The following is a 17,072-nucleotide window of genomic DNA, read 5'->3' as shown; positions in this document are numbered from 1 at the left end:
GGAACTTTTTCTTTTTACTACAGACATGTTAACAAATTCTCCGATTTTTATAGACTTCAAAAGTTTTTATTATTTTTAAAGTAGATGAGATATATATTAATTTATGAGCAATTATCAAAGTTTTTAATTCCTTTGAAGTAGAACTCAGTTGTTAATAACTTCGGTAAGAATAAAATGTCAAATAATTCTTTAAAGGATTATATACACAAGACCTTAATTTTTAAACGATATCGGGTTTGGAAGTTTATAAAATAAAAAAAAATAGTAGGTCACTTTTTCACCAATTTTGTCCATAGCTTTAAACATTTGTACACTATTTGGTATTGTACTAACTAAAGACACTTAGGAGATAAATTCTTTACAAGCTAGTACGTGTGATATGACTTAACGTATTAGAACTTGGTTGTTGAAATTTGTTACCATTTTTTTAAATTTTGCATTTTTACAGTTTTTTTTATACCCTACATTACTATAGTGGGGAGGGTATTATACGTTTGTGCTGATGTTTGTAACATACAAAAATATGTGTCCAATACCCACCTTAAAGTAAACCAATCGATTCAGAATCATTTTTGAGTCGATTAAGACATGTCTGTCCGTTTGTCCGGCTGGCTGGCTGTCCATGTAAAGCTTGTGCGCAAGGTACAGGGCGCAATTTTCAAGATCGGTCCATTATTTCACCTAGCCCCCATACAACCTCCCGATTTAAACTTTTTATGCCATAATTACGTCATATATTCTTTTATATCTTTAAAAATTGGCACAAATAAGTTTTATATAAGTATAAATGACACTGCAGATTTTCGTAAGGATCGGCCCTTATTTGAACCTAGCCCCCATACAAACCCCCCTTCAAAAAATGTGCTAAACGTCTAAAATTGACTTGTAACCATTTGTATCGCAATGAAACTCAACAAAATTAACTGTTATTTTAAAATATATCATTTTCCCAAATTTACCGAGCATCGGCCCATATTTGATCTATATAAAGACTCATTTAGACATTTTTGCTTAAATATTTTGGAATTATGGTAATATTCAACATAAAATATTATTTATAAAAAATAAAAAATTAATACTCATGTAGGGTATTATATGGTCGGCCATGCCCGACTATACTTTCCTACTTGTTTTGACATGGCGCCGGCTAATAAAATACAAAAATTTTGAAAAAAGTAGTTAGCTGGTGTAATTATACGCAGTATGGTATATATCTCCTTAATGTGTCCTGAAAAGGAGATTGGTACGACAGCTACAAAAGCTGAACAATTTTTTAAAATATTAGTTTTGGCTAGGCACATTTGCATTTACATAGGACATAATTTGAGCATGCAATAATATTTATATGCTAAAATCTTATGAACTTTTTAAAAATATTGAAAAATTTTATTTTTGTGGTTTATAAACCTTTACAAATATTGTGCTAAAAAGGCGCAGAAAGTTTGTCAAAATTATCATAATTTGTAAGTTTTTTTAATGCTTTAATGTAAAACTATGGCGCATCAAAAAAGTGAAAAGTTTGTTGAGCAAATAAAATGTTTCCAGCTCTATAAATATGGAATTCCTTTATATTATATTTATACCCTACACCACTTTAGTGAGGTTAAATTCAAAAAATTTTAAAAATGCTTATATGTTGATGGGAAGCTTTTAAGGAACTTTCCCATGATACCCATATTGACCATATTAGTTAATCTATAATCGAGATATTTCGAATTATATATTAAAATTTAGTGGCAAACAATTCCCAAATAATTTTTTCCTTTATTGAAGTCACAAGAAAAATTAATATCTTGTTACACTAGAAATGTTTTAAAATCAGCTGGATTATAACGCCAGATTTATGACCTAAATTTAAATGTACTTAGGAGTGACCAATATTATCAACGCAGAGAAATGTTTATCTTAATTTTCAGAGCAGAAATGATTTTAGTACTCTAAAGGTCAAAAAAGTACCGTCTCAAATATTTTTTGATACTATATTTTGATACGCTTTGTTTGTTTGTTCTTTAAGTTACTTAGTTTCGAAAAACTAAGATTTATTTGGCCAGTAATTAAAATTATACAACGCCATCACCAATTCCAGCTAGAAAAAACTAGCTCATATGTTCCAAATTAAAAACTTAGGTTAAGTTAACACGATTGCACATGGCCAATTATGCACCTCAAGAAAAACTGTAACTCGGTACAGTTATCTGACGTCACACATTAGCCAATGCTGTTTGAAACGTAAAACTCTCGAAGGCAGAGCAAAAAGGACGGCCTGATTACCCTTAAACGATAATGGCAACGACGCAAGACGGTCTTCCTCCACCCAGAGCTGAATTACGAATGTTGATGTCGCTTTGTTTTAGAAATTGTAAACAAAATTTGTAAAAACATAATTTGCAAACAAGAGAATAACATGCAAAAAACTCATATACTCCAAAAACTTTTCAGGAATGCATAATAATAAAAATACATAAAAATTACATTTTAAATACTTTTTTTAAACATTTTATATAAAAAAATAATCTTTGTAAAGAAATTACTTAATATTTTTATTTTCTTTGGATAGGTATGTTTTATCTGTAAAATTTACCATCTTACTTGTTTTAAAACTTGATCATAACAAGCGTAATTAGGAAATGTTTTTTCTAAATGTTTTTTTTAGTACCCAGCAGTTCGACAAAGAGTCAATGCATACGAAAAAGACAGTAATTTCCACTAATGGTTAACCACCTGGATGATCGTAATTCGTATAATTTGGGTCATTCGTCACGAATGTACCCTTTGTAATCGAGAATGACAGTCGTCACTTTAGTGTCCTCTTTGTAAGCGGGAGCGGAGACAGTCGTCTCTTTACTGTCCTCAAGTATTATAGAGATTTTACTCTTAAAAGTTGTACTTCCGAAAGTAGTTATTTTACCCATCTTTTGGAGAAATAACTTTCTACTAATATACCACCATCTGGTTGACTCAAATTTATATCTTTCGGGTCAATCGTCACATTATTGTCCCATAGTATTCTAGAGAGTAGACACTTGAAATGTTTAAATTTTAGTTCCATTAACATCTTACAACCTGGCTGACTCCAATTCGTATGTTTTTGGTTTTTGGTCACAAATAAATTCCATGTACAAACCCATGTTAAAATAGTTGGTCACCTGTGTTGTCAGGTGGCTAGGTGGCACTACAAGTGGTAAGTTAAATGGTCAGTTCGGGACTGTCCCATCGAACTGTTGGGTATTTTCTCACCACTACAATAACAGTTTCTCTTTCTGCGCTTGGCTGGTATACAAGCATGAGTAAAACAACAACATTTTCGTATTCTTTACTGGTAAACATTGACGATACGCAGATTTTGTTTATCGTAAAAAATTGTTTTAAAAGCACTTGGAAACAATTATATAATTATATTTGCATAAAAATTATTGTACGATCGCTAACAATCTACTCTCATATAATTGAAAACGTTTCAGTTATTGTTTTTATTCTTTAAAAAATAAATTTGCAAAACAAAAGGGAAAATTATTTTATTTTAACAAAAAATGCAAATCATATTTTTTCCGTGTACGTATATGAAATGTTTTTTATTTTTCCTTGTATGAATGTGTTGGTTTTTCAACAAAAAATCTTAAATTAAAATATGTTTTTCTTTAAATGTATTGGTATTTACTCTTCCATAAGAAACTTTTGAGCACTCCTGGTTTAAAGTATAAATTAAGAAAATTCTGTTTTTGAGAATCTTTTTAAACTTAAATATCGTTTTACTCAAAATTTTATTTTTGTGACATATCGAGTTACTGCAATAAGCCCTTCAATTGTACGAGCTTTTTTAATGGAAATTATAAAAAAAAATTTGCACAATTATAAACTTATACAAAAATACACACGATACGTATGTATAAACAAGAAGGTTGTGAATAGTGACAAAAATAGTGACAGCATCAAAAATGAGGCTGCTTCTATTGTTTTTATAATAATACTATATTCGGCTATGCCCTCCACAATAAATGTTAAATAAATTATCAAATTTCAACGAAAAATTTAAAACGAAAAATTAAAAATTTAATTTAATTGTTAAGCTTTAATAAATGAAAAACAATGACTTTTTCGAGATTGCGTTATGTAATTATTTTCCAAATTAAAGAAAGTGCTATTTTTTATTATACATATAATATATAATAGATATAATATTATATAAAATTTTATACATATTTATTTTAAGTGGGGAATTTTTGTAGAATTGACTTCATCTTGTAAGTTCATCCGAGGTATAAATTGTAAGAGGGCTGAAACGTTATTTAAAAGAAAATTTATAATAGTGTTTTTTTCGAAATTTATTACTATAACCAATTCGAATAAGACAGTAAACTGCTTAAATTAATTAATTTTTGCTCAGTTTGGACATAAACTTAATTAAACAAATGTTTCGACAACAAAAATTCAAACAAATGTGAAAAAATTATAATTTGCTTTGAAATTTTATATTTGGCAATTAAATTTTAATAATCAAATTCACAAACCTGATATCTCGGATCCTTTAAAAATGCTCACTTTTATGCCTAAAGAACTTTTATACAGGTATATAAAAATACCTGTATAGTTCTTAATAAAAACAATTAATTTGCTGGGGATATGGTCGAAAACAATTTTTTTAATTAATTTCCAATACAAAAATTAACAAAGGAAATATCATTTTGTTTAGCATTTAATTCTATTAATTAATAACGAAATCATGTAGGTATATAAAAAATTAACTTTTTATTTTATAAAAATCTATGAAAAATTAAAGTGTTAAGTTTTATAAAAATGTCATGTTTTTTCCATACACTTACTTGTATGTTTCCTTATTTAACAATTTTTAAAAATGTTTATACTAATTTTTATAAAATGTGATAACATTTTTTATAATAAATTAGCTAATTTATTTATTCTTTTTAACATGTTCGTATTTTTAGAAAAGTTCTTTAAATAATAAAAACAATATAAAATGAATAATCGGGAATGGCAGACCATATGGTACCAGATATGAGCATAACTAAAATATGATTTATTTTTTTAAATATCATTTATATTGAATTTTGTCTTAATTTCCATATACTATTTTTATTGATGAAAAACTGATTTTCTTAAAGAGAGCTAGGATCAATTATGGATCGATCCTATTAAAATTTGGTGTTTGATTTATTTTCTTATAAGAGATAGATTTGCAGAATTTCATCCTGATTGTAGCGTTTAAGAGGGAATTAATGACCTTAAATCCATTTTTAAGAGCTCCAAAGCCATATTTGAGGAGTGCGGTTTTATGAGGGCTAGGAGAATAATGGTTAATCTATTTTCAAAAAACTTCGTTCTTGGGTAAAATGAGAAATATCAGCCTATTTGTATAGAATTATCTGGAAAATTTTGATTTGTAGTTTGATTACAAGTCGGATGGAAAAAGCTATATAGAATATAATAAACTTTCCTCTTTTTCGATAAAAAGTAGGATCTGGAAGGGTTTGTAACTGAAAAAATAACATTTCTTTTAATTTATTAAAAAAAAGTGTTGCTTTTTTCTGGCAAATTGATTATTTCTTGTGAGAACGGTTGATAATGAATATATGAACATTTTTAAATATGTATAAAATAGCTGTTAATGCATAAAAGTGAGCATTTCAAAGGCCTATATTTCATATAATAGCGACAATTTCAGATTTTGGGGAAGGATCCGAGATATCAGAAGTCGGGCATAGAATGTTACGTCTAATTTAAAAATCATCTAAGGGTGAAACGTAGCTACAGCCAAGCCATAAATATTGATATATCATATGTAACGATCGGACATAAAATGACGACGTAATATATAAAAAACAAAAAGGGCGGTATTTCTAGGCGTGGCAAAAAAATAATTTTTATATTTTTAGAAATGTTATTAACATATCTATAATTCTAGGGGGTGACTGACACAACTTTTTTTTGTCCATAGAAACTGACCCACTCTAGTGTATATATTCTTAAAACTTATGAGTATTGTTATCCATTCTTAGTTTTAAGTAGGTAAATCTATCGCTACTTTTGAAATTTATACCTACTTAAAATTGTACTGAAAATGTATATAAACTTTAAAAAACTCAACTAATGTCTAAACTAATTTCAAATATAACTTGCCACGAACACATTTATATACTTTATTTAATTTGTGACTTTTTAAATTTATGTATCATGTATGTTGCATAGATTTAAAATTTTCTTTTTTTCTAGAAAAATAAAATACTTTACAAATCATAATATGTATTTTAAAGTAATTTTTATATTTCACGCAAAAAAAAAAATTGGTTGTGCGTGTAAGAAAAGGTGCAAGAAGGTAAATTATCTTCATATTTTCGCGAAAAAGTTTTGACGTATTGTGAGAGTGTTGAATTCACACAAAACTCGTGTGTGTTGAGAAGAATATGTTATTGTTGTAAAACAATGTCATAGTTATACTTAAACGAGTTATTGATCAGTGTAATTACACTCTGTAACAATTAAAAAAAGCTTTCACACGTAGAAAAGTTGATATATGGAACTAGAGTCCATTTATAGCAATTCTGCATACTCCGATTTTTATAATCAGTTCATATGTACTAATAAAGGGAAGTTTAATGGACTTACAATTTCGAATGAATATTTAAAATATTTATATGTTCTCAAAAGTAAAAAAATAATTTTCCCTTTTGTTTTGCAAATTTATTTTTTATAAAGAATAAAAAGTATCTGAAACGTTTTTAATTATATGAGAGTACAATAAATTTTATGTGAATAATGTAAGTTTGAAATTTAAAAGTAACACCAATTTCTTTCAAGTGCTTTTGAAAATAAGTTTTTTTTTACGAAAAACAAAATCTACGTCAGTGTTTACCAGCAAAGAATACGAAAGTGTTGTTGTTTTGTGCTTGCTCGAATACAGTAAAGAACAACAACAACGTATTGCTAGTGCTTGTGCATACAAGTGCATAGAAAACACACTGCATTTACAAAAACAAAAGTGTACCAAGTGCAAAGGGCTTGGCCACCCTTTATATATGTATATAAAAATGAATGTGTGTTTGTTTGTATGTTTGAACGTTATAGACTACTAATCGGCTCAGCCGATTTTCTTAAAATTTTCACATCGTATTCCTGTATGTCTGGAACGCCCATTTTAAGAAAAAATAAAATCCGTATATTTCAGATAATATAACAGTTAGATCCCACAAATTTGTTCGGAGCCACTTAAGTGTCAATTAGATTATTTTGGATAAAAAGTATGTGGACTAGTATTAGGGGCGTGGCACAATAATATATAGACAATAAATAAGGCTATTCAACGGTAAAAAATGCGATTTTCCCGAAATCTGCTGAGTTCAAACCGCAGGTACAGCTAAAATGTAAGAATCATTGATCTAATTTTTTACCGTTTTATTCACTTATCTGTTGTCCATATATCCCCATGAGATCTTCTAAAAATTTTGAAATTAGTTGAACAAACCAAAAAAACTGAAATTGGAGATTTTAAACGACCGTTGAAAAATTCAAACTTTTTTTGACCATACCTGACAAGTTTGCGTTGTCAAACAGACATAAACAAGTACATTTTTTGTCACATTTTGAATTTATGTGTTGGAAAATCCAGAGCCTATGCAGAGGCGGGACAGCTTGAAGCACTTTAATGTAACATATTGTAAGTCTCGAACACTATTGTAGTTAAAGTCGTCAAAACCGTAAAGTGGGTTTTTTATATTGCTTTTAGGATAGCAAAGCACACTAGTTATAGTTAGTTTCATGTATAAAATTGTATTTATAAATAAAATTAGTTATTAAACATTGCATTGGAGGGTTTATAACAAATTATCTTGCCTTAATAATATTTGTTTACTAACGATTTTCATAACATAATTAACCATCACAAAACTTGATGTTTATAGTATTCTTAACACGTTTTTAATTACTTATTAATGTTTTCTTTAATAAATTTGTTTTTGTTTAAATCTTTCAAGGTCTCGATTTCCTAGAAAACTTATCAAGTGATTATGAAAATGCTCTAGTTTTGACTGGATTTGGAAAGTTTCATTTGCTTTTATTGACAATATGTGGCCTTATTTACTTAAATACTGCCATTGGTGTAACCATATTATCATTTGTTCTTCCATCAGCGACATGCGACTTTCAAATGACATCTCAAGATAAAGGATGGCTGTCAGCTTCACCCATGCTTGGCATGCTACTAGGTTCATATTTTTGGGGATGTTTGGCCGACACCAAAGGTAGAAAAATTGTACTTATAGCAACTTTAATAGCAGATGGAATTTGCGGTTTACTCTCATCAATAGCACCGTATTATCTTATGTTTCTGTGCATACGATTTTTCAATGGATTCAAGTAAGTTTCAAAAATTTTATTGTGTCCCTATTAATATAAACATACAAATAAAGCTGCAACCTATGATGCAAATCATCTTGCTTAGCCTTTTTCAACCATCTGAACAGCAATTAACAAATGCCTCCCGAAAAACGAGTTCACATAAAAAATTATTATGGTTCATATTATAATATTTACCTAGAACCATTAAAAAAATATGAGGGGTATGACTGTCGAGAGTTTTAACGTGAGCACCTGCCTTGATGGCCTTATCTCACAGTGGTCTTTTTCTGGGTAGACTTGAGAACGGTCTACCATCGCCCTTTTATTCTTCAAAGAAGAACTCAGGTGTCAATTTTTGTACATTGGCTCTGACCGGTCTATGCACAAGTACTTTGCTGGAGTATTCGAGCTATCTAATCTCTGACCATTGGATGGCCTCTGTTGATTCGGCAACAGCACGTAACCAGTAGACCGAAGTACGATCCATCAATAAGCCGAAGACATTGTTCTTACTCACAGGGACTCACTGTGGTAATTCTGATATCTGGACAAAGAAGGAAAATTCAATGGTATCATATGTATATAGGGTTGCCAGCCTGGCTGGATTGTCCAGCTTTTTTGATGCTTGTCCAGTTTCAAGCTAAAATTAAATTTGTCCAGCTAAATATAATTTTTTTAGTACACTACAATAACTTTCTATCTTGTACATCTATTATACAGATATACTAGACTAAGTTATTATTATACCCTTCACCTTCGAGAGAAGGGTATATATAAGTTTGTCATTCCGTTTGTAATTTCTATAATATAATTTTCCGACCCTATAAAGTATATATATATATATATATTCTTGATCCTTATAGATAGCGGAGTCGATTAAGCCATGTCCGTCTGTCTGTCTGTTGAAATCAGTTTTTAGAGGACCCCAGATATCGGCGAGATCCGAATCTTCAATAATTCTATTAGACATGCTTTCGAGAAGATCGCGGAGATATGAGCAAAAACCCGAGACAACCTCTGAAAATTTCATCAAAAAATTTTTAAAAAAGCAACAAAAACACTGTATATAGAAAAAGATGTACACGTGTGTGTGTAGATGTATTTGGTTTTATTCAGCTGTGTATTTTTTTTACAAAAAATACACAGCAAAAAATATGATTTGCATTTTTTGTTAAAATAAAATAATTTTCCCTTTTGTTTTGCAAATATATTTTTTAATGAATAGAAACAAGTATTTAAAACGTTTTCAATTATATGAGAGTAGATTGTGAGTTATTGTACAATAATTTTTATGCGAATAATGTAAGTTTGAAATTTAAAACTAACACAAATTTTTTCCAAGTGCTTTTTAAATTTTTTTTTTTACGATAAACAAAAACAAAATCTACGTCTCGTCAATGTTTACCAGCAATCACAGGGTATACAGAGACGTCACGAGCAAAAAGCTATTTCCCTCTCTTTCGCACAAAACGAATTTAATGATTATTTTTAGCTGTATTTTATATACCTCTTCTCACCAAACAATTTCAAAATCAAACAAAAGCTGATTTTAGACTTTTTCAAATGTCAAAAGTGACATCTCTGTATACTTTGTGCAGCAATGAATCAGAGGTCGAAGTCGACCGGCTTCGAGTCGGAGCTTAGCCGCCTCCGAACTATATTTAGTTGCTTGAGCCGCCGCCGAAACATTCGGCTTAAATCGACTCAAATTTTTTTAATGTTTTTATTAGCTAGACTGTAAGATCCATTATGTTTAAAATACACTATGGTGAAGATTTGGCACAGCCGAATATAGCACTCTTACTTGTTTTTTATTGTTTTGTTTTTAGTATTTAATTTTAATTCTTACATACATATGCATATGCAAATATGTATGTGACAGACTGAACCTGAAAATATTTAATATTTAATTTATCAATATATTTTTTGGTTCAGGAGTTAGCAAAAAGTGCTGTGTGTTTAAACTATATAAAATTCAATATATGTTTTAATATATTGGATTCTCACTCACCTTTTGGTGCACTGATCAACTTAAAATCACTTTTGGAGCGAACAAATCTTGCCCTTCCATCCGTTCATATTTTTATAGGAACATTCTTAGTTAAAGCACTTGTGGTACTTTTATGAAAAAACGAAGTAGGCTGTATTTACCATTCCGATTTTTATGAAATTTTTTATTTAGATTTTATGGATAAATCTTAAAACGAGGTTTTATTTTATCTTGTTAAATTCTGGATGATTCTGCCAATGTGGATGATTGCCTTTACACAGTAAAGTCTATTAACTCAATTGTCGAAAGAAATCTTCAAATCTGTGCATAAAATGGGAAAAAAGTCAATATAAGAACTGTTTTCCAAAAAGACCTATATAAATTTTTTTGAAGTACGCTAAAGCGCGTAAAAAATTGAGTAATGATTCAAAATACTTTTTAAATATATTAGTGAACGAATCCCTGAAGTATAGCTATATGCCGAAATAACAGCTATTAATTTAGCTGTTATTTTGTTTTTTTTTTGTTTTCTGAAAACTTTGTTAAAATCCCATAGTACTAATATTCAAAACAAGGACGATATGACATTGACATTTTTTGCATATATGCAAGTTGGAAACTACTACACTTGTTAAAAAAGTTCATGCAACGTCTTTTTTTGTAAATTTTATATATATATATATATATTATATATATATATATATATATATATATATATATATATATATATATATATATATATATATATATATATATGTATATATATATATATATATATATATATATATATATATATATATATATATATATATATATATATATATATATATGTATATATATATATATAGAATATATAATATATATATTATTATATATATATAGATATATATATATAATATGTATATATATATATATATATATATAATATATATATATATATAATATAATATATATATATATATATATATATATATATATATATATAATATATATATATATTATATATATATATATATATATATACATATATATATACATATATATAATATTATATATATATATATATATATATATATATATATATATATATATATATATATATATATATATATATATGACGACCATTTTTTTGGTGTATCACTGTAAAATTATTTACACAATACCAAAATTTTCTCAGTATTTTTTATGTCCAGCTTTTTTTTTTGGTTTTGTCCAGCTTTTTAAAACACAATGTCCAGCTTTTTGCGAATAAGAATCTGGCAATCCTATATGTATATGATACCTTTCATCCATCATCATTCAACCCAGCACACATCTCATTCATACGACACATTTATACAATTAATACCAAATCATTTCCAACGCTTAGTTCCACAGTCATTCCTCTGTGGGGTATCTGTTGTTTTCGGCAACAGCACCGAACTTTTCCCGAAATATTGACTTTATCATGCATCAGTCTTTTAACCGCCACTTGCTCTCCCCGCTAATTTGATTTTAAACCACAGCCACTACGTGGACCCCGAAGAAACCTCAACCAACTGACTAGCCAGACATAGTCTTGCGGGCAACTGGCCACCCGTAGTACCAAATTATGCGGTGCTCTGGTCTGACCTCTGTCAATCTATGCAAGGACTAAGCAAAGCAGTAGACTGTAATCAATTTTTCAGACCCGACCAGACTGGAGGTATTGGCCACCTCTTCATACCCCGGCATTGCGGGTAGATGAAACATTTAGTCTACCAGTCTGTTGAAAACATGATAAGAATCGTAATTGTTTCAAGCTTGAATTTCGATTTTTGGACCATCAAATAGACCAAATGCGGGTTTTAGCAATTTTTTCTTCTCATAAATGAATTTTATAGATAATTTAACATTTTATAGAATATTTTTCATTGTTTCTTAATTTATTTAAGAAACCATGTTATACGGCCAATAATGTGTTGAAGAAAATGATTTAACATTAAAAATTAAAGTAAAAAGAATGTTTTTATATTTAAAGTTTTATTTCTAATTGAAATCTGATTAATTCTAATTAAAATCTATAAAAAAAATGATAGAGAAATTCGATTAAAATTTTTTGATAGGGGTGCTAATATTTTCACCAATAAAATTCTAAAGAATATTAATATATTTTAAAGTTTTTTCTTTAATAAGTAATATACATGTTTTTTTTCCGTTTCTTACGACCTACCAACACTATAAAAAAAGTGTAATAATTTAATAAGCTTTTTCTTGCTGAAAATTTAGTTTTTTTTGGACTTTGTGTCATGAAAAGCTCAAAATTAATTTCTAGAGTTCTGGCGTAGGACGTGCTGTTAATTTTACATGAATGAAATTGGAATTGGAGTCAGACGTCGGAGCAAAAAGCTGTACTAACCATTTTTTGAAAGGGGGGTTTGTATGGGGGCCAGAGCCAAGTCAATTAAGACATGTCCGTCTGTATGTTTTTTTTTCTTAAAAGACCCTAGACATCTGAGAGATCCGAAACTTCAATAATTCTATTAGACATGCTTTCGAGAAGATCGCTTTTTAAAATTTGCAAAATCGGTAAATAAAGGATATATGACCAAAAATCCGAGAAGACAGCCTTGAAAATTTCGTCCAAAAAATTAATTTTTTTTATGCTGTGAAAAATAAACAACACTGTGTATTGGAAAAAAGATGTATTTGGTTTCATTGCGCTGTGTACCCAGTAAACAATTTTTTCATGTCTGATGTCATAAATTTTCTGTAATTATTCTTATACTTTATCAGAATTTTTAACGAATAATATAAATTTCCCCTAGACATTTTACAGAATAATCTGCAAAGTTTTTGTTAGACTTTTCTGCACATTTTCTGAAGTATTAAACGATTAACATCAGACTTGTCTGCACATTGTCGAAAGGGAATTTTCGTGTTACGACAATATAATATAAATCTCCTTTAGATATTTAAAAGATTAGTCTGCACATTTTCTGATATTTTTTGCTCAGTCATTTTATTCGTTACGAATTCGGCAAAAATTGTTTAGTGGGTATTTTCCCAGTAAAAAAATTTTCAGACATGTCTGATGTCAGAAATTTTCTGTAATTATTCTTATACTTTATGAGAATTTTTAACGAATAATATAAATTTCCTTTAGACATTTTACAGAATAATCGCAAAACTTTGTAAGAAAACTTTGCGACAACTCTGTACGTTATCTGAAGGAAATTTTGTTTTTTTTTTATAAAAGTCATGCACAAACCTGTTTATATTTTGAAATTCGTCAACTGTACTTTAAAAGTTAATTTAATTTTTATTTTCTTTTATTTCTCAGTTGATCTTTGAAAATCAAGTAAACAAAATCAGCATATGTGATGATTGTTGCTTAAATTTCAACAACGGATCAGGAATTTACATCAGATTTCGTGCCGACAACTCTGCATATTTTTCCGAATTTCCTCAGATAAAAAGTTCCGAATTCCGAGCAACCTTTCATACGATTTTCGTAACGAATTTTGACGGAATTCGGATACGAAGTGCAGACTGTTGATAAGAATTCTGAAAAAATTGTTTAGTGGGTTGTTTCTTATGTTTGGATCAGTGTGACCATTTGAGCATTTGTTCAGCCAGATTTGGCCGACTATGCATGACTTTTCAATTAGCTTAAAGTTAGTTACTAACGGTAACTTCTTATTAACTAACTTAAAGTTAGTTACAGAAAAGTCAGTAATAGTTTTTCTTGTATTCCCTCCTGTATTAATTAATTACATATTAATTAAATATATTTAAAATTTTACTACTAGTTATCTAAATTACATTTCGCTTTAATACAAGTTATACTATTAGTTCGTTAAAATTAATAGACATCAGTTTGCTGCAGGGGAACTAATAATAACGCCGGTATTTATAAAATTATGAATGATTTATTCACTATTTCCATGATTCCCATTGATCCAAATCTAAAATAAATTTTAAAAAGTTATGTGTAATGTTAACTGTTAATGTATTATATTTACAATATTATTCAGAAGAATTTAGAATTTAGGGACAGTTTAGAAATATTTAACATTTTATAATTAATTTTTCCAATTTACTGACTCTAATTTCACAACGTATACAAGAAAATGACAAAAATGTAAAACAAAATTCAAATAATAAAGAAACATGTCGAAACAAAATGCTCAAATACCAAATTTTGGAACATTTCTGAATTACATTATTGTTACATTACAGTCAACTTAAGTTAACAAATAAAATCATAATAATAGAGAAACAAGTATTGGTATTTACTCTTCCATAAAAAAACTTTTGGGCCCTACTGTTTTACATACATTATCAGAAGAGATTTAGAATAAAATTTCTATCAAACACAAGCAAGAATGGGAAGAAGTTTGAACCAAGAATGTATTTCGGAGGTCCGCTTGTATGGGTATAGGTGAAAACATCGGCCGATGTTTCCCAATTTCCAATAGCAAACAAGTATGAATGTATAGTCGGGCGTAGCCGACTATACATTCATTTTCTGAAGGGGAGTTTGTATGAAGCCCGATCATTACAAAAATCGGTAGTGTCATTTAAAGTTCTATAAAACTAAGTTTTGTCGACTTTTGTTAACATAATAGACCATTTAAATTAATTATAAGCCAAAAGGCCCTATTTGGGGGGTATGGTTGTATGGGGGCTAGTCGAAATAATGGACCGATTTTAAACATTTTCAATAATATTCGTCCATGGGCCAAAAGAAGCGTGTGTGCCAAATTTCATCCAATTATCTTGAAAATTGCGGCCTATACCTTGCGCACAAGGTTTACATGGACAGCCAGCCAGACGGACGAACGGGCATAGCTTAATCGACTTAGAAAATGATTGTTACAAACATCAGCACAAAACCAATATACCCTCCCCACTAAAGTGGTGTAGGGTATAATTAACTGAAGCAATAGAAAAAGAAAATATTTGTACGATTTTTTTTGCGCCTTTTGATTTTATTGTTTATTGTGAAAAAGCTGCGGCTGTGGTTTAATACCCAAAATCGCGGGGAGAGAATGTTGGTTTAAGGACTGATATATCCTATACCTAATGGGTTGGATAATTCTCTCATCGAACAGGTCTGTGTACAAAGCAGCATATGCTGGATTCCTAAACCCGATCGGTTTCTCTTACCGTTCGTGTAGTGAGACTAGGGTTGCCAGATTCCGATTCGCAAAAAGCTGGACATTGGGCTTTAAAAAGCTGGACAAAGCAAAAAAGCTGGACATAAAAAATACTGAGAAAATGATAATTTTGGTTTTGTGTAAATAGTTTCACAGTGATACACCAAAAAATGCAGGGGTTCTCATATACCAATTCCGTTTTGCTATAGTCCACAGAGTATGAATATATTTTTAGTTTTCCCCGATCACTTCGTTAACCTACTTAGAGCAAAAGATGTGAAAAAGCTACATTTAAATTTTAAAAATCATAAGTACGTAAGCTGTACGTAAGGAAATTGACTATCGCTCGCAATAATAGGTCTTTTCGCGTACTTTCCTGTAAGAAATATACAATAACTTTATGATAGAGAGTAATTTTTAATTTACTCTCAATCAAAAAAATATCAAAAAAAATACGCGAAATCCAATTTTTGGTTTATAAACAAAGATTGGTAATGCCCTTTTTCTGAAATCTCAATCGCTAACAAAACACTAAAAACAAATAATTGTAACTTTGATTTTTCCTATAAATAAATGGATATTTAAAGTTAACAAAAAATGTAGTATCATTAAAAATATATTATTGTTTTAAAACTTCATGATACAAACATATTATTAAATTAAAAATGTTCCTTACAAATAAACGCTTTTAAAAACTAATTTATGATGAATAAATTTAAAATAATTATACTTACAAATAATTTTTTAATATTCGTGTGTTATTAATTTATATATTTCTTTCAAAAAATTTAATATTCATAAATCAAACATATGTTGTAAATATAAGTTGGATATTTTTTACTGATGAAAAAATATTCAGTAAAATCAAAAAAATTTCTATCAACGAACTGTTATTTTTTACAGCTCTCTTACTCTCTCGTTGCAATATTTCGAAAGTACGCGAACGGAATCCAATAACAATTGTTGCAAATTGTTACAAATTATCGTGTATGCGAACAGACCTATTATTTATTACGACATTCAGCTGTTCAAGTGCAATTTGTCAGGGTCATCAAAACTTCTATTAAACTTAGTTGTGCCGTATTTTATCGATATATCTGTATATTTAACGTAATTTTGAGCTCAGAAGCCATTTTCGGGGGGTTCTGTTCTATGGGGGCTAGGTGAAATAATGGACCGATTTTAACCATTTTCAATAGGCTTCGTCCTTGGGTCAAATAAAACGTGCGTGCCAAATTTCATCCATCTTGAAAATTTCGACCTGTACCTCGCGCACAAGGTTTACATGGACAGCCAGACGGACGGACGGACGGACGGACATAGCTTAATCGACTCAGAAAACGATTCTAAGCCGATTGGTATACTTTAAGGTGAATCTAGGATGAATATTTTTGTATGTTACAAACATCAGCACAAATCCAATATACCCTCCCCACTAAAGAGGTGCGGGGTATAATTATTGCAGTGTACTAAAAATATTTTATTTAGCTGGAAAAATTAAATTTTAGCTTGAAACTGGACAAGCATCATAAAAGCTGGACAATCCAGCCAGGCTGGCAACCCTAAGTGGTGCGCCAGTATATGCTGGGGAATTGTTAGGTCAGTATTCAAAG

The 17,072-nt window shown here is 29.3% G+C and overlaps 1 protein-coding gene across 3 annotated transcripts in view; it reads left to right on the top strand.

The window, feature by feature from the left end:
* Positions 1-17,072, top strand: part of LOC111680239 (synaptic vesicle glycoprotein 2B-like) — a 132,260-nt gene that overhangs the window by 76,034 nt on the left and 39,154 nt on the right. For all 3 annotated transcript variants that reach the window (XM_046949838.1, XM_046949837.1, XM_046949835.1), the window contains exon 3: positions 7,986-8,367. In XM_046949838.1, coding sequence (XP_046805794.1) covers positions 7,986-8,367 — 382 coding nt within the window. The remainder of the gene's footprint in view (positions 1-7,985; positions 8,368-17,072) is intronic.

The sequence above is a fragment of the Lucilia cuprina genome, chromosome 4 (assembly GCF_022045245.1).
Source record: "Lucilia cuprina isolate Lc7/37 chromosome 4, ASM2204524v1, whole genome shotgun sequence".
Classification (NCBI taxonomy): Eukaryota; Metazoa; Arthropoda; class Insecta; order Diptera; family Calliphoridae; genus Lucilia; species Lucilia cuprina.
Note: the sequence above shows the minus strand (reverse complement) of the source record. Positions and strands in the feature narration are given on the sequence as shown.